Raw genomic sequence first — 25,446 nt, 5'->3', positions numbered from 1 at the left:
GTAGTGATAAGTGCACATGGGTTCTAAGAGTAAAGTAGGATCCTACACGTTAACTTGTGAGAATCGTTCTCTATGACCCGAGCTTGAGAAATGGCGAGGAAATCGTTGTTGGGACCTATGTAAGAGAGAATCCCAATTTCGTAAATCGGAAGTATGCAAGAGTTCATAATCTGAGAAAAAATATCAGAATTTACAATTTTTTTCTGATCCAAGGAGATATCGGAAATAATAGATGATTGCAGAGTTGTGCCTAAACAATGGAGGGAATATAACCTTTAAAAGGTAGGCAAAAAGGAATTTGGCCATATTTGATGTAGGCTTCACTTTTCCTATATCTTTCTAAGATAACGTTGAACACGTTCAGACGACAAAGGAGACAAGGAGAAATATATGGCCAAATTTTTTAAAGTCACTTACACACACCACCACATGTTAAGGCTTCTGAAAACGCTAGCAAGTGTACCTATTTATCTATGGGTGATGAAGAAAAGAGAAAAATCATAGGACTGAGTTTCTCTATACATTTTGAGTGTATGCGTAGAGAGTCTCCACATTCACTCCCATGGTACCATTACATTGCATTGCATTGCATTAGAGAAGGACATCCTTTATTCGATCACATGGTCAGTTTTTGTTTTGTTTCTTTTTTTTTTTTTTCTTTTTCTTTTTAATAAAAATTACATCATTAATGAAGAAGATATTTCTTTACTCTATGGTTAAAAAAACATAATTAAAAAAAAAAAAGGAAAAAAAAATTATATGAGAGCATAGCCTCTCATGTGTCTATCTCTCTCTTCCCTCATTGAAAGACATATCTTCCATTTATTTTGGAGAGGAGAGATTTTTTATTTATTTTTTTTGGTTAAGTTTTCATGGATTTCAATTAAATAAAAAATCTTTTTACTTTTTGTCAATAGAGAAACATTTTATTATTATTATTGAAAAAGACATAAGAAGTTTTTTGCTGAAAAGGAGGTCGGGATTACAAACAAATTAAGAGGTTTAAGCCACCTAACAGTATATAATGTTTCCAATCTAAATGCTACGAACCAATAGCAAACCACACGGACTGCCTCTACTTGCATAGATGCAACAGCTAGACTCTTATCATGCTTACACTTCAGTACTACATAGCTACCCACACTGTTCTTGACAATACTACCCCTGCTACCAGGAGAAGTATTAGACTTCCTGACTTCCTCCCACCATCAGTGAAGATATTAAAATAGTTAACATATAAGAGGGTGAGAGAATGAAAAGTACAAGACAACACGGGCTTCATGATAGTTGGCCATGTCATGCTATATACTCCAACCTATATACCCTTCTGAACTGAGTGATTGAAATCTGATAGACTGATAGTGCCAAAAAGAGATGGGTTAGAATGATGAAAGACAAAGAGATTTCTAACTTTCAAGATTTGCCAAAGCATTGATACCAATTGAATAATGGCACCATTTTTTGTCTAAATCCATTAGAACAAAGTTGTCAAATGGGAGAAAATTTCCTTAGTTGTATTACCTTGAATACTCCCTATATTAAGGCTTAAGCCAACCAACAACAAGAAACAAACTCGCAATTAGGGTTCAAAGTATTGGTATCAAATCGGATGGATTTGGTATTGGTCAAATATTAAGGGTGAAACAGTAAAATAAAGCCATTTTTAATGAAAAGCACGGAAAAATAGATCGATTCATACCTATCCGATACCCTATATTTAAATCCTTGCGCATAATAGAATTAAGCACTTATAGTGGATTCCTCAGATTTTAAACACAAAGGGCATATTGAATCATACGATACATGCCTTTTTAACTAACAAAAGTTTAACTGTTAATGCATCCACACGACACCTCCACAACATCTCCATAGGAGTTGCTTAAGTTTTGGCAGCAAAGGTAACTTCCATAGGCTATGCTAAATAGAATCCCCTAAAATGTCGAGAAATTTTGTGAGGATGGGTAGTAGAGTCTGTTAAGGCAAAGTAATAAGTAATTTTTCACCACAAATATTACATCCTTGTAAAGTTCCCAAATCCAAGTGTTGTTGTGACATGAGAGACTAAGAAGAATCCTAATAATTGCATAAATCTATTAGCCTACGTGCTAGAGAGAGAATAGTAAGTTACAAGTGACAGCATCCCATTGAAGAAGACTTCGATTAATTAAATTAGACATTTTAAGCACACCCCCACTCTATGACTCAAAATTCTCCCAGTTTGAACTTACAAATATCAATAGAAGTGCCCTCCCAATCTTCCTTTGACGACCTTTAATAATAGGAAGGTCCCTACCCTGAGAATGTTATACCAAGCCCAAGAGCAAAATTTCTTATATATATTGGGCTTCAAAAAAATTAGAGGTAGGAAAATACTTATCCTTTAAAACTTGCACCCACAAAGCATCTGGATTCTTTGAAATCCTCTTGCACTGTCTTGCCAAGAATGCAATATTAGAACACCTGAAATCTCTTAAACCTAAAAACCTCATCCTGCTACCTTATACATAGATGTTTCCATTTAGCCCAAAAGATACATAGACATGGCATGAGTTGGAATACAAGTGACAAATATTTTAATTAATACCCTTTCCCACATGGGATATGAGGATAGCAGACTGCCCTTCATATTTGATGGTTTAGAGTCAACTCAATCTACTATATTGGAAAATAACATTTTTTCTTAAAACACCACATGCATATCTCTCTCCTAACAGCAACATAACGTTGGAATTAAAATTAATTCCAAATCTTCTAATATTTATTTCCTGCCCTGATACCAAGAAAGAAGGAATATCCTGAATAGTCACATGTTACAGTCTTTGAGAAGAAAATACAATTGCCAACAAAATATAATGGGAAATGTCAGGGCCAGCTCTTCTAGTTTTAATAATGAGAAATTTCAGCATTGCGAAGTTCACCGAGATTCTAATAAATGTTGTTTATGAGAATAATATTGCAAAGATTCTTTAACGTTTTTTTAGTTATGAAAAGATGGGATAAGTTGACTTGTTGGTCCCAACTAAACAACAAGTTAGAGTATTTGCAAGGTATCTAGAAGGTTGATTGTAAAAAAAAATTTCCGAAGGAAAAAAAAGCCCCTCTTGCTCTATTGTCATTATTCATATACATTTAGAATCTCCAAAAGTAATGGATGGAGCGTCAAGAGAATATAGAGCAATTCGGAGGAGCTATATCTTTTACTTTCTGAAAGTAGCACCACATCTTAGCCTTAGAGCGTAGTTTATCTCCTTCTGGATGTTCATAGTTTTTTATCTATATTTTGGCTCAGGCCTAGAAGTTGAGAGGTCCTACATATGTGTAATACAACCTGTATTGCAATGAACAAACAATCTCATCACAATATCACTAACCTGGATATTGATGTACTTAGTTACTTTTCTTTTTAATTGATTTTATTTTCTTTCAAAAAAATATATATATATATATATATATATAAACTCCATTTATAATTTGCAAATAGATTTTCCTATGAAAGATCATTACTTCTCTACAAGCATAAGGTTCCTTTGGCTATTACTTTTATTATGCGATTTACGAATTGTTTTTTTGTTGATTTTCCTTTGTAAAATGTTGGGAGTTGTAGAATTATAGTCTCATGTTAGCTCTAATACCATATTGGAGGATCCACCTCAAAACTGAAAGGCTTCAAGTTGAATGAGCTCTTTAAGATATGAATTCATTGATGTAAGACTATAGAAATGCTGGGGATGTATGTTATTATATAAGGGGGTAACTGATTGCCTTAAGGTATAAATTTGACTCATCAATTCTACCATGTATACTGTCCAATTATTTGATTGCCATAATTGTCACATTATCGTTTAACATGACACAACGAAGATGGGTCACTCTAGTAAGCCCATCGAGACTGAGCCAAGTGTTGAAATTAGTTGTTTCCCTTGACAAAAGTTTGGGAAGAATGCCTCCACCATGGAAAGGCTTTCTTACATGCCCTAATGTATAGCACATGGCAAATCAGATAAAACTCAAATATTTTTTTGTTGGTAGAGCCCCTATTTGTTTGCCAAGCTTTAGTCATGTGGCTGAACAAAGATTTGAAATTCTTCCAAATTTTCTTTTTTTCTAATAATAGAAGAAAAGAAAAATTTTGAAACTCGTTAAAAATATGCCCACACATGAGATTAAAGGAAAGTCCACACATGAGGGGTATACGATTATAGGAAAAAGGTCAGCAAATGATCATAGTATATACGCCTTTAAGATGCGGTTTTCTTTGTGGTCATTTATTAATGACGTTTTATTCAAATCGATATCCATCAAGACTCTATCCTCTAGACCGCATATCGTCTGTTTCCCATTATTAAATTTGGTTTTAAAATTTCACCAGCGTTTAACTTAAAGTCGATTAATCGAACTTTTAGGATTGCCACATCACCTTATGACATGGCAAAAGTAGGCAGGCCAATACAGTTTTGCATTCCTAAGTTTCACCAATGCATGGGTCCTACATATGTCCCAGTCCCACTATATGGCTAGTCGTGAATCTCGTGATGCGCATAGTCAGCATTCGGCCACTTATTAGCGACGATTAGACGCTTCCTAAATTCTAAGAGTCTGCGATAAGCAGCGTTTTAACATCTCACCGTGGGGCGTGGGTTCTCTCTCTTCACAAGCCAGGCTCGCGCCGGACGATCCTTTTTGACTCTCAACCTCCAATTTCACTTCATCAGCGAAGGTGCAAGTATTGAGAAATTGTGCGAGCCATCTCCATTTCCTTATGTTTGTACTAGTTATTCGGTTTATTTTCGGAACTCAGAAGCCCTAGTTCACTGGCTACTACTTGGAGCGAAAGAATTTGAAATCTTCGGCTCAGAACTAATGATCGGAACTCTGTCGAAACCGTGGATGGAAAAGCTCATATCCGGATAGAAATGGATGCTCTGGCCGAGGGACTATGGGGTCTTGCCGATTATCACGAGAAAAGAGGAGAGATTGGGAAGGCAGTGAAGTGCCTTGAAGCCATCAGTCAGAGCCAAGTGTCGTTCCTGCCTATTGTTGAAATCAAGACGCGCCTCCGCATAGCGACGCTTCTCCTTAAGCACACCAACAATATCAACCATGCTAAATCGCATCTGGAACGTTCGGTCAGTTCTCTCTCTTCTCTCTCTGATTCATTCGCTCATGCTCCCTTACCCGTAACAGGCATTAGATTTCATGTTGATCTGGCTCCTCACAGAGTATTAGGGTTACGTTCGGATGTCTCGTTTGTTTCTATTAATAACTAAAACAAATGTAATTCTAATTAAGTATGATTTTGACATGGTGGAAAGGTGGCTAATGTACCGAATCTATCGCACTTACAAGGGAACGCGTACATCAGTTACAGTGATACTAATAATTGAGTTCCAAAATCTTCCTATTCCACTGTAAGGTGCTAAAGAAGTTGCTAAAGAAGTTGAGTCTATCCATGAAACTCCTGAAATTACGTTTTCTGGAAATGAAGAGGGGGATTCTGTTAGAACTGAGTTGATGCAATAAAAGCTGGTGTGAAGCTGTTGACTTGAAAAGATTTTCTTGTGGGATTATTAAGGGACGTTCAGCCAATGTCAGTTATTTGATGGATGAAGGGGGTCCCGTAGAGGCATCGAGGCATTACCTTCTTACACAAACCCATATTACACAACTCAACTCAGCCTTATCCCAACCAAATAGGTTCAGTTACAAGGATATATTTTCTTCAATCAGCTCTCATCAAAGTCATACTTTTTTATGGTAGGTAAAATATGCAACGTAAAATGATAGTAGGAGATATGGCTTAAGGCTAATCCTTGATGTAATCTAATTATAATTGGGAATTCACCACCATGCCCCTTTCAATTCTTACATTAGTCATAACACCATTATACATATTCTTAATTATGCCATATATATACTTGAAACAAATTTTTTTCTCTAATAATTGCCAAATTAACTCTAGGGACTCTATCATAAGCTTTTCTAAGACTATAAAGACCATATGTGACGCAGTTAGAAGTTCAATTAATTGGGATTTCACTACCATACCCCTCTCAATTCTTCCACTAGTCATAACACCATTATACATATCCTTAACTATGCTTACTCGAAACAATTTATTTCTCTAATAATTGCCAAATTAACTTTCTAGGGACTTTATCATAATCTTTTTCTAAGACAGTAAATACCATATGTGATGCAGGTAGAAGTTCGATCAATTAAGACTTATTGTAATTTTTTGTTTCCTCTTGTTGATAGGATCTAGTAGAATGTTGAGTTAATTTTGAATTCTGTTACAGTTTAGATTAGATAGAGTTAGTGTCAAGTTATGTTTTGATTATAGGATATGATTAGGATTTCTTTTGCTGTAATCTATATTATAGAACGTAACAAACGATTCTGGGTTAGATTTTGGATTTTGAAGTTGAATGAAAGTTTTGGGTTAATAACTTGGCTGCCAAGAGCTGTGCATCCATCTCTCTCTCCTCTGAACGTTTCTCTCGTTTCTGGTTCAATCTTATCTTTTCCTTTACTCCTTTGATTCTTACATTCCTTTCTGTTGTTCCATCTTTCTTCCATTTTCCGCTTTTTCTCGTTTCTTATTATCTATTGGCTGTTCTCATCTCTCACTGACTTACTCTGTTTCTGGCCATATACTTGGGCTGAATATTATTCGATAGAACTCCCTGACTATTCATCTATTGGTTCTGAGATTTTGGGTATTTATACACCATCTAGAGAGAAGAAAGCCCTAAGTGCTTATCCCCATAATCATTCTCTTATGTGAGATACTACGCTTGATGCAGTTGGGCGTGAGATGATTTGGGATTAATTTAGTACTTTGATTTGTTTCTTTTATTGTTAGTGTAGGGTGTGGTCAAGTTAGTAGGAAGATTCAATTTTTATTTCAGTTGCTAATTTATTTTAGTTTCCATTGTCGTGCTTTGATTTTTCTTTATATAGCCATGTAACGATGAAGATTACAGAATTTTTTGGAAGAATTGAAATTAGATTGAAGCTTTGGCTTGAACCATGGCTGCTGATAGGCCAGCAAATCCCTCCTTCCTTCTTTGATCTTCTTCATTCTTCTTCCTCATTACTTCCTCTCTTCTTCTTTTTACTGTTCACCTTCCCTGCAATTTACGATGTAGCATAACTGGAAGAAGTGCTTTGACTCCCTCATCACTAACCTGAAGGGATTTGGACCTCGGGTATAAGATCCTCCCATGCAGGCCAGCAAATCCCTCCTTCCTTCTTTGATGTCCTCATCACTTATTAATACTTTAGCATCTTTATTTTAATGCATCCTATATGGTTAAAATCTCTATTCTTCCTTTCCCTCATTTTAGCTGGTTCTTAGATATCTTCTTCCCCTTTCTTTTTGCTCAAATTTTAATAATGATTCTGATATTTTTAGTCCTCACTTTCCTTACTATCTTCTTAGTCCTTTCATAAGTTTTAAAACTAGATTTTTTAACCTTAATGTCTACTTGAACTTCATCATCGCACACCAAGTTTCCTTATGAATGTCATTTTCCTTTTGATTCATTAAAAAAGTCTTTAGTTACTGTTTTTATATAAGTAGCCATCTTGTTCCACATCATATTAGTGTATCTTTTGAAGTCCTGCCTTCCTTGTTTACTAATTTATCAACATGTTTTCAAGTAATCTCCTTTTAAGTTATACCATATTATCCTAGGGCAAATAATCTCACATTACCACGATTTGGCGTTTTAAGACATATATCTACTACAAAAACAATACAAGCGCAACCTTATCCCAACTTAATGGGGTCGGTTACAAGGATTCGTGCAAAACAAAGTAGGGAAAGATGAAGTCGTTAGGATAAATGCAAAAGGGAAGAAAATGGGAAATGATAAAAGAGAATTGGAAGAGATAAGAAAGTAAGAGGAAAGAGGTACTACCCAACAAGTCAGGAGAAACTCAACTAAATGGGGTTGACATCATGGATCCTTGCCTTCCAATAGGCTCTCCAAGGTCATACTTGAGACAAGACCTAGACTATGCATGTCATGCCTCACGACTTTTCCTATGGTCATTTTAAACCTGCCTCTAGATCTTTTAGCTCCTTAAATCATAACCAGATCACTCCTCTTTACTGAGGCATCCCCAGGCCTCCTTTGAACATGACCGCACCACCTCAAACGACTTTCTCGGAGCTTGTCATTAATCGGGGAAACTCCCAATCAGCTCTAATATCTACGACCATTACTCTATTGTGCGTGGTTAAGCTCTCCCCTTGTATGACTGAACAATCTTTACATAATAACCGATCGGTCCTTCTAGTTGGAAATAAATCTATTATTTTGCCCACTTTTGAAGGTATTAAAAGTTCTTGTCTCTTTTCAAAGTTTGTGCTTACTATTGATAAATCATAATCCCTACATTCTAAAATTGAAATTTCATTTTATTGGAATTAAGAGAATAATCTCCCTCTATAATAATCTTTCATCCTTGACTGATTCCTTGAACTAATCTATCCATGTGTTTACAAAATTGTTTCTTAGTATCTTCATTCAATCATATTTGGGATGTGTAAGCACTAATTATATTGATTACCTCTTTTCCTAACACAATTTTGATGGATATTATTGTATCAATCGTTTTAACATTTATAACATCATTTTTTAAAATTTTATCTACTGCTCTTCGGACCTTACTTTATTATTTTTATCCCCAATATACCAGAGTTTAGTCATTGAAATGATTAGTTTTTTTACCGTTCCATATTGTCTCTTGTATAACAAGCTATGTTTATTTTTCTTCTTCTCATTATACCTATCAATTTTAAGCTCTTTTCCATTAGAGTTCCCTGTTCCAAGATGCTAATCTATTCCTACACTTTTGGACTAGCTTCTTTACCAATACTTGCTAATAATGCAAAAACCTTTGCCCACTTGTCACCGCATTTGGGCGCTGAAGTGGTGCTTGCTTATAGGGCATGTCCTAGCAAATCCTTGCTCACTATCATTGCACCTGTGCAGTGCGTCGCATTTAGAGGACACCATAGTATGAGGTTGAAAATATAAAGTTCTAGACTTTTAGGATTCATGCAAAGGGGTTTAGGTAATGTTTTTATAATGTCGGCTGCTAACCTGATGCACCAACCCTCCTCCTTTATCCAGGCTTGGGATTGGTAGCATGAAACACTGGTGAAATTCTTAACAAACCCATCTGAGATGTTATCTAATAAATGTAATTTTAGCTCTAATGGAAACCTTGAGGTGGTTAATAACTTGGTGAAAAAAGGTGGTCTATACCCAACGGTTTGCTTTGACGCTGATACTCTCTTATGACTTTTCAATCTTTCTCATAGGCATAGGGGTATTTCTATGTTTAGGGAGATTTAGTGACCATTGTATTCTACCCTCTTTGTGAGGCTTATAGTTGTCATGCTACTGTATTAAAAAAAAATTAGCCTTATCCCAATTACCCTCCAAAAAAATCAGCCTTATCCCATTTACCCTCCAATCAGCTCTATTCGACATCATACTTGATACGAGACCTAAGCTATGTATATTTTTCCTCACCACTTCTTCTAAGGTCATTTTAGGTCTGCCCCTAGCACTCTTAGATCCTTCAATCTGAATCAAATTACTCCTCCGTACTAGAGCATCCGAAGGCCTTCGTTGAACATGGCCTTGCCACCTCAAACTACTTTCTCATAGCTTATCATATATTGGAGCTTCTCCCAAACGAGCTCTAATATTATCATTCCTTATATTATCCTTCCTACTTTTACCAATCATCCATCTCAACATCCTCATCTCCATTACACTTACTTTATCTACATGTTGCTTCCTAATTGTCCAACATTCCGTACTATACATTATAGCCAGTCGTGTGACTGTCCTATAAAATTTTCTTTTTGAGTGTTAAAGGAATACGTTGCTCAGACAACACTCCAAACGCACCTCTCTACTTTATCCATCCTATTTTATTTCTTTGTGAAACATCATTTTTATATCACCTTTTTTATTTATGATTGAGCTTAGATACTTAAAATGATCACTTTGCAGAACCTCCCTCTCATCAATTTTCACCACCTCATCATCCTTCCTCAGGTAACTAAAGTTACACATCATATACTCCATCTTCATTCTAGTTATCTTAAAATCTTTTGATTTCAAGGTTGATCTCCATAACTCCAACTTGGTGTTAATACCTGTTTTTGTCTTATCCATCAAACCAATATCATCTACAGAAAGCATACACCATGAAACCTTATTTTGAATGTATTTGGTTAATTCATAAACAAAATGGGGCTTAAAGCTGATCCTTGATTTAACCCAATTGTAATTGGGAATTCATTACCTTGACCCCCCACAGTTCTTTCTCTAGACATTAGACCGTCATTCATATCTTTATATGCCCACATATTTACTTGAAACACTTCTCTATTACTTGCCAAATTAACTTTCTAGGGGGCTCTGCCATAAGCTTTTTCTAGATCAATAAAGACCATATGGAGATCCTTCTTGCAATCTCTAGATCTTTTGATGAGTCTCCTAAGTAAATTGCTTCACTCGTGGATCTTCCGGGTATAAAACCAAATTGGTTCTCCATAATAGTAATTTCTTTCCTTAGGTGGGTTTCAATAACCCTCCCTTATAATTTCATGGTATGACTCATTAGTTTTATGCCTTTGTAGTTGATTGACTTATTATAGCTTTGAATATCACTTTTAGTTTTATATATCGGAACCACAATGCTCCTCCTCCATTGATCTGGCATTTTCTTTATGCTCATAATCTTGTTAAACAGTTTGGTTAGCCAAGATAAACCAGAAATTCTTAAGTTCTTCCACACTTCTATTGGGACCTCATATGAGCTTTGTGTCTTGCCTACTTTCATCCTCCTTAAAACTACTTTTAATTCAGACCCCCTGATTTTTTGTATATATATTTATGATAACTGGTGTCTTGATGGGTAATGCAGTCTTCCGAGACACTATTACTCGTAGTGTCTCCATTTAGTAGGCTGGAAAAATAAACTTCCCATCTCTTCTTAATGTTCTCATCCTTTATTAGTACTTTACATCTTCACTTTTAATACATCTCACATGGTCGAGATTTGTGCTCTTCCTTTCCCTCATTTTAGTCATCTTATCAATAGTTTTTTCCCTTTTCTTTTTGCTCAGATTGTTATAAAGATCTTTATATTTTTTTACCCTTGCTTTTCTAATAATTTTTAGCTTCGTTTTACAAATTCGTACTTTTGTAGATCCTGTACATCCTTAGTCTGTTGCCATATGTTGAAACTATCTTTCTTAGTCTTAATGGCTGCTTGAACCTCATCATCCGCCACTAAGTCTCCCTTGAGGAATGCTGTTTTCGTTTTGATTCACCAAGGCCATCTTTAGCAACCTATTTAATACAAGTGGTCTCTCGTTCCACATAGTATTAGTGTCCCCTCAGAGTCCCATTTTCCTTGTTTGACCCCTTTATTAGTATCTAAGTATCTCTTTTTAGTCTCCCATATCTTTTCTTGGGGCAAGTAAGCTAACATTTCTTACTATTTTGTCTGGTGAGGCACATATCCATTACTACTAATCTATGTTGTGCGGTTAGGCTTTCCCCTGTATATCCTTATATAACAATCTATTGGACGTTCTAGTTAGGAAGAATTTTATTCGGTTACTATAATGCCCACTTTTGAAGGTAATTAAATGTTCCTCTCTTTTCGAAGTAAGTGTTTACAATAGATAGATCATAAGCCTCAACAAATCTAAAGCTGAGATCCCCATCTCATTCCTTTCTCCAAAACCATATCCTCCACGTACATCTTCATGACCCTTACGATCTTTCCCAACATGTCTATTTAGATCACTCCATATTGTAATCTTTTCTCTTTGACTAAAGCTTTGCACTAATCCATCCACGTGTTCCCAAAATTGTAGCTTACTGCTTCCATCCAATCCTACTTGAGGTGCATAAGTGTTTATGTTGACAATCTTCTCAACACAAGCTTGATGTGTATAATCCACCACAACATTCTTTAAATCTTTATCCATTATTAATGCCCACTCAACTTCAGTTACTTTTTATCCCCGTAGTTGTCAAGGTGTCACCAAGGCGGCGCATTGGCATCCAGGTGGTTTGCCTTGGTCCTAGGCGATTGTCACCCTATTGCACTGCATGTCGCCTTTTTTTTTTTATTTATTTATGCGAAATATCATTTAAGTAAATATTTAAGATATTATTCATAAATAAGCAAATACCCCTCTATTTGAATCCAATAAAAATAGTTTAAAAATCAAATTCCATAAGGATAAAAAGTCAACCTCCCAGTCCAAGAACAAAAACTGGATTTTTTGTTGTAGAGATGCTTTTCAACTTTCAAATGTTCGGTTTTTTTTTCTCAATTCTGAAAATTTTATAAATTTTATTATGGTAAAACATTGCTAAAAATCAGAAGTCTAGTAAAACAATTTTTTGTTTTTTGGTGTCTTTAAAATTATTTTCATTCAGGTGATTTTAACGGCATTCACGGATTTTAAAATAAGTTTACCAGAACATAACTTTGTCATTGCAACTTAGATTCAAGTAATCTTAGACTTGTTGGAAAGCTGGTTTTGTGCTATACCGGTAAAACTTATCATAGAACATGAACATTTATTTAATTGTTGATTTTTTATGACTTAATATTGATCTTTGATGATTTGATGTGGCTTAATGTTGATTTTTGATAACTTGATGTGGTTTAATGTTGATTTTTGATGATACAAGGTATTAAAAAAAAAAAAAAAAACTAAGGTCATCAAACTCCTTAGCTTTTTTACCCTTTCATCTAGACTCTTGGATACAGGCTATGTTAATCTTTCTTCTGTTCATAACATCTATCAATTTTAGACTCTTATTTATTAAAGATCCTGTTGATGTTGTTGCTGTTTCAGAACATCGCTAATCTCTGGATAGGGCCGATAGGGGCATACTTGTCCTATCGGTCCTTCTTTGCTCCTTTGGGGTTGTGGTTGTATGTTTGGGGGGCTATGATTGTAATTTTTCCTCTATCGTTTTAATATATATTCACAGAGAGACCTGCGATCAGCCATTCTGGACAGATCGTTGGTTGCTCTCCACTTTTGGGACTACTTGTGATTTTTCCTTTCTCTCTTCTCTTTCTCTTTCTTTTCTTCTTCTCTTTTTGTGGTTTACTGGTTTGGTTACAGGAATCTGGGATTGTAACATGGTATCAGAGCTTCTGTAATCAAATTGATTTTTTGGTTGATCAATCTCTGTTGATTTCCACCTTGCGTGTTCCCCTTCGGTGCGCAGCCACCTCTTGCTGCATATGGTATATTGTTTTGGCCTGGTTATGATGATTTAAAGTACAACCAGGCGTCTCAAATACTAATACCTGAGTACCATGCTTGTTCTTTGAAATCGCTGAAGTCTACACTCACAGCGACTCAAGTTTTTTGAATTTTTCATGGCCGCTGCTCCTATTTCTGGTTGTTTTGTGGCTGCCGCCCTATGTGTGAAGTCTCTACTGCCTGACTATTGTAGTCGCTGCTGCCTACTACCTGTCTACCTTTGCTATTTGCTTTTTGAAGCTTCTTTTGGTTCTCCCATCAAGGTCGACTCACCCCAACAGCAGCACCTATCGCCTGAAATTTTTTTTTTGAATTCTTTGGTGGTCGATTGCTACTTGGCTGCTGGTTTTCAGATCTGATTGGTGTGTGCATCCTAATTTGTTGTCTTTGCGACTGCGTGCTGGTCATATTCTTTGGTTCTCATGGCTGAGATCAAAGAAACTACCCCTACTACTGCCTTTTCTATCTCGAACAACATTAATGTCCAGATTACTTCCGTCAAGCTCAAGGGAAACTCCAACTACCTACTTTGGGCTCAATCGGTGAAGGTGTACCTGATGGCTAAGGGAAAACTCAAGTATACCACTTTTGATCCCCTTTTATCTTCAGACACTGGTTATGATGACTGTTGAAGGAGAATGCCCTTATTTTAATATGGTTATGGAATAGTATGGAACCAGATGTGGCTGCCAATGCCATGTTCCATTCTACTACAAAGGGAGTATGGGATGATTTACAGGAAACATACTCTCAGGAAAAGAACATGACAAGAATTTATGATATTTATGAGAAACTATTTCAGTTTCGCCAATCTGACAAATCTCTTTCGGAGTATTACAGTACATTCGGGGGAATGGTGGAAGAACTTAATGTATTCCAGCCCTTGACCACTGATATTGACAAGCTGAAGGCTCAGCGTAATGAGTTTTTTGTCTCCAAGTTCTTGGCTGGTTTGAATAATGATATGAAGGCAGTAAAGGGCCACTTACTTGCAGGTGACACGGTTCCTACTCTGAATGATGCCTATTCCTGATTGCAGCGAATCACCTCCACCAAATCTGATTCGTCTTCGAAAGACAACTTTGCTTTTGTTGCTATCCGTGGACATGGTCGCGGGTATGGGGGAGGACGTGGGTCAGCTGATCGAGGTTCTAGTGGACATCCCTCTGATCGTGCTGCTCGGCAGTGCACGTACTATGGGAAGCCCAACCATACTGTTGAGACTTGCTGGGCAAAGCATAGCAAGCCAGAATGGGCAACCCAGTTGGCCAATCATGCAATGTTGGATGATGGTACTGACATAGTGCCTTTAGTTGCTACTAAGCCTACACCTTCTTCATGAGATTCCTCTACCAGTCTGCACGATGACATCAATCAGTTGCTTCGACGTTTGCACACTCTTGAGGCATCCTCTAATATATCCAATGGTACGTCTACGTCTTCTGCCACCCTAGCCCACACAGGTACATTAGCCCTTCTTACTATTACATCTACCCCCTGGATCATTGATTCAGGTGCTTTTGGTCATATGACCGGTAAGTCATCTCTTTTTAAGAACTTTTCTTCTAGTACCAATTCTACTTCTGTTATCCTTGCTAATGGTGCTTCCACACCGGTTCTAGGTCATGGTTCTATTTCACCTACCCCATCCGTCAATTTATCCTCTGTCTTACACGTTTCTCAATTTCCATTAAGTCTTCTCTCTGTGAGTCAATTAACCAGTTCCTTAAATTGCTTAGTAACATTTTTTTCTCCTTACTGTGTTTTTCAGGATCTTCACACGAGGAAGACGATTGGTGGAGGGCGTGAAAAGGATGGGTTATACTACCTCAACAGCGGCTGTCCTACCTCTTCTACTGCTGCTACTACTGTTGGAGACGTTGGTCCCTTCCAATGGCATTGTCGTTTAGGTCATTTGTCACTTTCTAGGTTACAACTTTTATTTCCTAGTTTTAAGTCTGTCCCTAGGTTAGAGTGTGAGGCTTGTGAGTTGGGGAAACATCACCGTGTGTCATTCCCATCTCGCTCTGTGTCTTGTAGTCCGTCTTTATTTTCTTTAGTCCATTCTGATGTATGGGGTCCTTGTAAAGTCAATAATAGATTTGGATATCAGTATTTTGTGACATTTGTGGATGATCATTCTCGCCTTACATGTTAAAAGACAGATCTGAATTTTTATATGTATTTCAAAAATTCCATAATGAAATAAAGACTCAGTTTGGCATTCCTATTAAAATCTTTCAATCTGATAATGCTTTAGAATATGCTCAAACTGATATTTCTAATTTTTGTGATACTTATGGGATGATCCACTAGACTAGTTGTGCCTATACTCCACAGCAAAATGGAGTAGCAGATTGCAAGAATCGGCACCTCCTTGAGGTTGCCCGAGCCATTATGTTGCATATGCATGTTTCTAAGCATTTTTTGTGTGATGGTGTTTTAACTGCATGTTATTTGATTAACCGCTTGCCATCTTTGGTTTTGTCCAACAAATCTCCCTTCTCTGTTATGTTCCCAAATCTACCGAGTTTTCCTGTTCCTCCTTGAGTTTTTGGGTGTGTGTGTTTTGTCCATAACTTACATGGGAAAATTGATAAGTTGTCTCCTAGATCTACTAAATGTATTTTTTTGGGTTATTCTCGTACTCAGAAAGGGTATAAGTGTTATGACCCCACCACACATAGGAACTTTGTTAGTGCCGATGTGACCTTCTTTGAAGGTACATCCTTCTACCCTCCTCCAGTGTCTCCCTCTAGTATAGAGTGGTCTTCTCCATCCCCTCCTCCTATACCCTCCCTTATACCCTTCCCTGATGCTCCTATTGCCAGTGTCTCCCCTCCTCTACAGGTTTATCAGTGCAGGAAGAAGATTGGACAGCCAAGTGGCGAGGTGATTACTCCAGATGCTTCACTCCTTCCACTGTCGCTTTCCTCTAGTGAAGCTCCTCTTCCTCCTCCGCCTGATGACTTATCAATTGCACACAGGAAAGGTACACGTTCTTGCACTCAAAAATCTATGGTTGTGTACCCTATTGATAACTTTGTCTTTATCTCATCTTCCCTCTCCCATCCATGGTCTTGCCCTATCTCTGTCCACTAACCCTATTCCCCGTACCCATAATGAGGCCCTACGTATCCTTGGATGGAAGGCTGCCATTGAGGTAGAAATGGATGCTTTCTTGAGTCATGGTACCTGGAGTCTAGTAGATTTACTTCCTGATCAGGATCTGGTAAAGTGTCACTGGGTGTACACTATTAAGTATTATTTTGATGGCTCTGTTGAGCGGTTGAAGGCCTGTCTGGTTGCTAAGGGGTATACTCAGACATATGGTGTTGGTTACTTTGAGACCTTCTCCCCAGTTGCTAGAATGAATTCTGTTCGTCTTCTTATTTCTCTTCCTATCAACTTTGATTAACCTTTATTTCAGTTGGACATCAAGAATGCCTTCTTGTATGGTGATCTACAGTAAGAGGTATATATGGAGCAACCTCCTGAGTGTGTTGCTCAGGGGGAGAGTACAAGTCGTGTGTGTCGCTTACATAAGGCTATCTATGGGCTTAAACAGTCTCCTCAAGCATGGTTTGACAAGTTCAGTGCTACCATAGTTACTTGTGGTTTTTCTTAGTGTTATTCTGATCATTCTGTGTTTGTTCTTTGCAGAGGTGATAAGCTGGTTGTTTTGGTAGTATATGTTGATGATATTATTCTGACTGGTAATGATGAGGTAGGAATTTCTGAAGTAAAAGATCATTTGCAACACCATTTTCAGACAATGGATCTAGGCAAACTTCATTATTTCCTTGGGATTGAGGTATTCCGTTGCAAAAAAGGGATCAGTCTGTCTCAAAAGAAGTATGTGGTGGATCTTCTATCTGATATTGTGATGCTTGCATCCAGACCCATTGATATTCCTATGGACCCTCACCAAAAGTTTCTTGTGGATGATGGTGAACCCCTCTAGGATGTGCATCAGTACAGGAGCTTGATTGGCTAGTTGATTTACCTTACTATAACTCGTCCTGACATTTCCTGTGCTGTTGGAGTTCTTAGTCAGTTCATGCAGTCTTCTCAGAAAGCACATTGGGATTCTGCTGTTCGTGTTCTTCGCTATCTAAAAGGTGCCCCTAGAAAAGGGTTGATTTATCGTCCTAATTGGCATATGGAACTAGTGGGGTATTTTGATGCTGATTGGGCTGGCTCTGCTAGTGATCGGAGATCTATTACTGGATACTGCACATTTGTTGGAGGTAATCTTATTACGTGGCATAGCAAGAAGCAGACCACTATTGCCCGGTCCAGTGCAGAAGCAGAGTACAGAGTTATGGCTCATACCACTGCTGATTTGATGTGATTGCGGTCGTTACTCTTGGAGTTGGGATTTCCAGTGACCAAGCGAATGAAGATGTATTGTGACAACCAAGCTGCACTTTACATTGCTAGTAATCCAGTCTTCTATGAGAGGACCAAACACATAGAAGTGGACTGCCATTTTGTTCGTGATGCTGTTCTGAAGAAGCTGATTGAGACTCCGTTTGTTCCTTTAACGGATCAGTTAGCTGACATGTTTATTAAGTCTTTGTTTGCTCCTAGTTTTCACATTGGTTGTACCAAGCTGAGCATGGGTGATTTGTATGCTCCAGCTTGAGGGGGAGTGTTGATGTTGTCGCTGTTTCAGAACAGCGCTATAGGGATTAGCGCTATCTGGACAAGGCCGATAGGGGCATACTTGTCCTATCGGTCCTTCTTTGCTTCTTTAGGATTGTGGTTGTATTTTTGGGGGCTATGATTGTAATTTTTCCTCTATAGTTTTAATATATATTAACAGAGAGACCTGCGATCAGCCATTCTGGACAAATCGCAGGTTGCTCTCCACTTTTGGGACTACTTGTGATTTTTTCTCTCTCTTCTCTCTCTCTTTCTTTTCTTCTTCTCTTTTTCTGGTTTACTGGTTTGGTTACAGGAATCTGGGATTGTAACAGATCCAATGTGTTCCAAGATGCTAATCTAATTCTACGCTTTTGGACCAGCTTCTTTACCCACACTCGTCCATGGTACGAGAACCCTTGCCTACTTGTCACCGCATCTGGGCACCGATGTGGTGCGTCGCTTATAGGGGACACCCTAGATAACCCTTGCTCACTTTTCACTGCACCCGTCACCCCAATCATAGTGTAGCTTGTTACTTTTCTGGCAGGGGAGGCCTAGCTTAACATTTATAATTTGAGGTTGTTGAATCCATGTAAAATGGTTTGGCTAGGGTTTTTTCTGGTGCCAGCTGCCAACCTAATACACCAACCCTCCTCCATATCTGGGCTTGGGACCAGCAGCGAACGCTGACTGAGTTGATGCTACTTTAAAGAGAAACTCCAAAATTCAATAGATATTGGCCAGGGAGTCTGTTAATCAACTGTTGTTGAAAACAAGACAGTTAATTTATGGATTGTCCGATCTCAGTTCTGATTGTACCAGTACTTGGGAACCATATTTCTTTTCTGAGAACTGTGCATGGGATACTTTTACTTATCTTTGATCTCTAGTTTGTAAGTATGTATTCCGTTGTTTTTGAATAGAGTTGTGCTGCAGTAGATATAAGAGTATTATTTTCTTTGCTCCATTTAGTGCTTGTGATTTTGTATAGGGTTCCTGTCCTAGGGAAATCATGCTGCTTTCATCAAGTTTCATCTAGCTTTGCCTCAGTTCCCTTGTTGGTTGTCGGGAAGCTTCAAAGTTCTGTTTTTATTTCCAAAATCATTTGAATTTATCATCATATGATGGATGAACAACAATTCCTTTGGGAAGGATTGTTTGGTGCAAGTTGAAGCATAGGGATGGGGCAAAAAAGAAATGACTTGGGTTGAAGTGATGAGAAAGTGCTGTAGATCCCTTTACTGGACTCCAGTATCACAGTGGGAAGAACCAGAACCAGCACTGATCTGTTTCAGATTAGGTCCAGCCAGCTCAGGCTATTCGAGCCTGCCTGGACAGCTTCTAGAAGTATAGAAAATCTCCCTATAGATTTTTGTTTTGACCTTATTTTTGACTCTTTGTGAGACTTAGCCAGCAAGCAAGAGTGTGGATCGACTACAGCATTCTAGAAGTTTATTTTTTTTTTTTTTTTTTTTTTTTTTTTTTTTTGGTGTGTGTGTGTTTTTCTTAGTGAACAAGTATTTAATTTCAGTTATTTTTGTCTTTCTTCTTGTCCAAGGAAGACAAAATTTCCTTTTTGTGTGATTTTCCTATTTGGAGAGAAAGGCCACAGCTATAAATTGGCCAAGGATTGTAAGATTTCACACAGTTGATTAATGAATTTTGAGAAGCTCTTGCTTGCCGATTTGTGTCTAAGAAAGACTAGTTTAAACAGCTGAGATAGCTGTGGGGTGAGAGAGGCCGAGGCTGAGAGAGCCTAAGGCTGAGAGAGCCTATCCCATCCAGACCTATCTCATTGATCCCCCATTGTCCCCTCTTCTCTCTTTCTGAGTGATAAAACTGGTTTTTGAGACCTGTCGAAGCTTTTCCGTGGATCATGAAATATCAGTTGCTGTTGAAGAAGTTTTGAAGTCATAAACAGCCTGCGGCAGCCTTGGGAGTGGGTTTTCTGGACAGAGTTCCTTCTATCTTATCTCCCCAACCTGAAAGCCTGTTAGTACCAGCTTTGGAGGACTTCTCCAGGACACCTAGAAGGTCATTCGGCCCGGTCCTCTAGAAGTTATGAGCTTTGGTTGCTGAGTTCTTCAAAATCTCGCTTGAAATCGTAATTCTGCCCTAGTTTTCAAGAACTGTTATATCACTTCAATCTGTTACCAGTTTGAGTTGATACTTTGGGGTTTTGACTTTTTGTTAGGCTCCCTATAAGCTGCCTTTGACCAGAAGAACAGCCCATTCTGTGCCTGGGTTTGTGAGTTGCAAGTTTTCTTTGTTTGACCTTTCTTGGTTGTTATTTTCAGTTACAATTCGGTACTTGATATGAACCTATTTCTGAGTTGTTGTTTGGAGCCTGTTATTATTCTCTATTGGGGCTGACTACATCTGTAATAAACTTGAGATTAGAAAGGCACAGGGTCCTGTAATCTAATGGAAGGTATCACCCTTAATGGAGTGGAATGACTGAATAGAATTCACAGACTCCAAGTAGTTGGGGACTATTCATTGAGTATGGGGACGATTCATTGAGTGTCAATTAATTCTAATAGCTGTTTATTTATGTAGCTTTAGATGCTATCATTTAAGTTTTAAGTGCTGCTGTTCATTTTTATGTTGTCGATAAACTGTGAAAGGCTCTGCGCAGGGAAGAATAAATTATTATTTTTGGATCCTTCATCACAGCTATCTTGATTGTTAAGTTATTTCTAAGGAAAGGGTATGATCTATTTAGTGCCTGATTATGTGTCTAATTGGAGAATTTCTCTTATAAATCCTAAAATTTTCCTCTCTTTTGAAGATTAAATAATCCTGGATCGTATAGAGTCCTCTTCCTCCACTTGTCCCCCAACACCTGCTCCACGGCAGTTTTTTTTTTTTAGTGAGAATTTCAACGTACCAGTATTTTACTTTACATGCTTGTATGAAAGCTTAGCTATGTTTTGCTTTGGATCCAATTCATAGTCTCTCCATTGGCTAGTATACTGATTCAAGTTTAGTAAATATTTGAGAATTTAGATGATTTTCTTTTTCTTTTCTTTTTGGGCTTATACTAACTGATATCATACTTGTTTAGCAATTGCTTTTGAAGTCAATTCCTTCATGCTTTGAACTGAAGTGTAGAGCATATAGCTTGTTGAGCCAGTGCTATCATCTTGTGGGTGCCATTCCTCCACAAAAACAGATCTTAAACAAGGGTCTAGAGCTGACAGCATCATCAGGAGATGGGTATATAATTCTTTTTATGCTAGTGTATTACTGCATCTTGTAAATATCTTGATTATTTTGTTATCTCATAGTTTTCGTACATTATTTTATTTTATTTTTGTATTTCTGGTCCGATATCTTGCAACATGCCAAGTCAATGGTTTCATTTTATGTTAGCAAATATTGAATATTGTAGGTTTCCATTCCAATATGTTACTGTACAGTTTCTTTTGATTTCCATTTTTTTTTTTTTTAGTTTTCCATGATTACTTTGTTTTGCTGTTAATAATTGTTGGCAGTTCTGGTAGTGCTATCAAGTAGAGATATAAACGGACCAAATTTGTTAGTATCCACATTCGGATTCAATTATCCCAACTAATATCCTAATTCGTTTTGAATATCTGCCGGATATTGGATAACACCTTTTGGATTCAAATTTGATTCCTTTATTGGATACCCAGATATCATAATTCGAATTCCATTCTTCTTGTTCATCTTCTTCTCGGATCTGATTGGATTTGGCTGTTGCCCCGGCCCTGCACATTCTACTACATAGCTCCGACATTGTTTGTTCATCCTTCCAATCTCATAGCTGAAACTATAGAGAAAAAGTTTGCTTTTTAACTCAAATCTTTTTCCAACCGATTTTGGGTCAGGGGAGGCTAAAAAACCAAAAAAATAACGTAATCAGAAGATATATAGATTGATTTAGAGATGATTAGAGTTTTGGAGATATGATTTGGGGATTTCAGTTAATCGGTTTCTTCTTGAAACTTTGATAACCAGTGGCGACAAGGTATTAACCACCATGCCCTTTTCAGCTCCTCATTCCCTTCCTTGAAGTTCAGTCCCTCTATGGTGCCCCTAGTGCCTCCAATCTCCACATCATTATAAAAATTTCCACTTCCCGTTCCGCATCCATCATACTCAATAAATAGATCGATTTCCTCAGTTTCAGGCCTTCAACCGATCATAACTTCAATTCCTGTTGAGAATAGGTTCATTGATGATGAATCTCTTCACCATACTGTAAGTTTGTGCAAAGCGAAGGGCATAACACCTTGGTGTCCAGGCGGTTTTCTTGGGGCCTAGGCATCTATCGCCTTATTGCATTGCATGTCACCTTCTGTTTTGACACTTATTTATCATTTGCTACTATTTACTTAAGATATTATTCATAAATAAACAAATACCCCCTATTTGAATCCAATAAAAATAGTTTAAAAATCAAATTCCAAAAGGATAAAAAGTCAACCCCTTAGTCCAAGAACAAAAACTATATTTTTGGTTTGGAGGCAATTTTCAACTTTTAAATGCTAGGTTTTTCTCAATTCTGAAAATTTCATAAATCTTATCATGGTAAAACATTGCTCAAAACCAAAAGTGTAGTTAAATAATCTTTTGTTTTGATGTCCATAAATTTATTTTCATTCAGGAGATTTTAACAGAATTTGTGCACTTTAAAATAAGTTTGACTGGAACATAAGTTTATCATTACAACTCGTATTTAAGTAATATTAGACTTGTTGGAAAATTGGTGTTGTGCTATACCTAATACAAAAAGTCTCATGTAAAATCAAATCATTTGACCAGTCAAACTTATTAGAGAGAGAACATTTCTCTAAATGTTGATTTTTGATAACTTGATGTGACTTAATAATTTTTGAGTTTATTCACTTTGTTGATTTGTTTCTCTAATGAATATCTTGCATTGGTATGATTCTTTATTATTTATTTAGCATATAAGTAGAATTATATAACTTTTAATATGCTATTTGTGGCAATAAAATGGTTATATAGAAAAAGAACAGTAGAACGCTTTGTTCACCAAGGCGACGCCTTGTGGCCGCCTTATCGCCAAGGCAATTAGGCAGTGCCTCAAATGCCTTGGTTGCCTTACCGTCTTGTTAACTATGGCAAAGGGTGGTGACCTTGGACAATCCCTGTTGTAACATTTGATGCCACCCAACGACATGGTTGACCCCAACATCCCCTGCTTCACTACACCAACGTGCTAAATGCCATGATTGACGCACACTGTATTTTTTGCTTGCTATTGGATCCCCTCTCTAGAGAAGGGAAACCCTTCCTCCAAGCTTCTATTTTCTCTAGTGGAGACGATGGAGGAAGCATTTGATGATACGAAGCACTGATCAAGCTCCTGCTTGTCAATGTATTCAGGGAGTTGAAGGGTAGGCTTGGATTTCCAGCTATCACCACTGCATTTATTAGGGGTGCTGGTAGTGGTGGTTCTGGTCTTGGGGTCACCATGATGGCAGTCCTGGAGGAGGGCTTGCCAGCGATGACGGGACTCTTGGTGTGCTCAGCGGCATGGACGGTGGAGATGGGTTTGAAAGATCTGGATGATTTGGGCTGGCTTGGTGGGGAGGAGCCAAGGAGAGGAAAGAGGTTGGTGGGACTTGGAAGGAGAGGGGAGTTTTTTTGTGAGAAGGGATTTGGTGGACGCAGCAGGGCTGCTTGGAGAAGGGATCTGGGAAAACTGCAACCCTTTATGGCGAAGAAATTGCGGAGAGATTATTCCTATTTGATATAACATATATGCTCCTACAAAAGCTATTTTCCATTGAATACCTAAATGAATCTGATGATATCCGTTCAAGATATCTGCATGTGGGTTAGGATACAAATGGAAATCTTATTTAAAGAACAGAGACTGACTTGGAATGAAAGTAAGGCAAGGATATGGATAGGAACAAGGACAAAAGGGAGGGGCATTATTGTTAGTTAAGGAATAATTTTTAAATAAATTGAAGAAGGGGAGGAGGAGAGGTTGTCTTCAACCTCACAACACCAAAACCAGCAGCAGGAGGTTCCACTATGAAGGAGAATTCCTCTAGGAACTAATCAAGCTGCGATTTTGGGACCTGAATTGCATCTCATAGTCACTGAAAGCCAAGTATCAATAGTTTCAACAAGGTAGGAACTAAAGAAATAAAATAAGCTGCAACCAACCTGGCGGTAAGAATAGAACCATCTTCAATTGCACATTTGGTTCTTACTATTGAAGGGGACTGGACTTAAGGTATGGGGTTGCCCATGGATAGGAAACCTATCCCCAGAATCTGAGAGTGAAAGGGATTAGATCAAAGGAGATTCATCCATCCATGGTGGGCTGCCAGTATTGTTTGAGCAGGTAAGAGTGACTGGAACATATGATACAGGAAGAGAATGAGCCAATGATGAGTACAGTAGAGTAACAGCGGAAGGGAAATAAAGAAGCATGAGCAAAAAAGGGAAGACGGAAGTATAATGTACCCGATAGAAAAGGAAGAAGAGTGGAGGAAGAGAGAGGGGAGGAAAGAAGAAAATTCCACAGTATTTAAAAAAGTAGGGGTTGTTTTGTAAAGAATTTACTGGGTAGGTATGAATGATTTGACTTCCAGCTAGGATTTCTTGCTGTTTGAATTATATTTTTTTGTGCTTGTCTTTTTGTCTGATATATCGGCCTTCATCTATAGCTCATGCATTTTTTATTTTTTATTTTATTTTATTTATTTATTATTTTTTTTTTATGTGAGGGTGGTTTGAAATGAAAACATTATGTCGATGTGTGGGGGGTGGGGGTGGGGGTGGGGGTGGGGAAGATAGGTTTCATGAGTTTTAAGTCTTTCATGATCATGTTGTACTTGTATATGTGTAATATTTCTGGTTGTTTATTTTCGACCCAACTTTTCAGTAAAAATATGCTGAAAGATTTGAAGTTTACAACCATTTACAAATTACTGTTAGAAAATTTACCTGTTTTGAATTGGTGTTTGAAAGGACCACAAGATCATGCTGGCTTATTGTTTATCCAATACTATTACATCAAGTTCCTCCTCTCCCTCCCCACCTCACCAAAAGAAAAAAAAGAGTTTACTAAGCTATGTTTCTGGCTGTTTTTTCTTGTTACTTGCTTCTTGAAAGACATCCCATGGATGCACTTTGCAAGAACTCTGTTAGTGCTGCCATCTGTGGTTATGCAAATGTATTTCCAGCATGTGCAGTATTGCTTCCTTTTCTGCATCACCTGGATTCTGAATCAATCTTATGATAATACTTTGGTTTGTTCCTTTGAAGGTTTGCAGTGAAATTATGGTCCTGTAATTTCAATTCACAGCTTGCAAATGCTTTAATAATTGAAGGTGATTATTGGAATTCGATATCTGCTTTGGAGCGTGGATTTGAGTGTGCCACAGAAATATGCTATCCAGAGCTTCAGGTTTGTGTGGGTGAATGTAAGGGGTTATCTGCTTGTGGATTAT

At 37.6% G+C, this 25,446-nt stretch overlaps 1 protein-coding gene across 4 annotated transcripts in view; it reads left to right on the top strand.

Annotated features, from left to right (window-relative positions):
- Window positions 1-4,554: 4,554 nt before the first annotated feature.
- LOC122057227 (sister chromatid cohesion protein SCC4) overlaps window positions 4,555-25,446 on the top strand; it is a 46,890-nt gene continuing 25,998 nt past the window's right edge. The window contains exons 1-3 of one of the 4 annotated variants that reach the window (XM_042619256.1): window positions 4,555-5,126; window positions 21,051-21,202; window positions 25,262-25,403. In XM_042619256.1, coding sequence (XP_042475190.1) covers window positions 4,914-5,126; window positions 21,051-21,202; window positions 25,262-25,403 — 507 coding nt within the window. In that variant the 5' untranslated portion in view covers window positions 4,555-4,913. Of the gene's footprint in view, window positions 5,127-21,050; window positions 21,203-25,261; window positions 25,404-25,446 lie in introns of those variants that run through there. The other 3 variants (XM_042619254.1, XM_042619255.1, XM_042619258.1) reach the window with 3 other exon arrangements.

The sequence above is a fragment of the Macadamia integrifolia genome, chromosome 12 (genome assembly GCF_013358625.1).
Source record: "Macadamia integrifolia cultivar HAES 741 chromosome 12, SCU_Mint_v3, whole genome shotgun sequence".
NCBI lineage: Eukaryota > Viridiplantae > Streptophyta > Magnoliopsida > Proteales > Proteaceae > Macadamia > Macadamia integrifolia.
The sequence above is the reverse complement of the archived record's forward strand: the minus strand, read 5'-3'. Positions and strand labels throughout refer to the sequence as shown.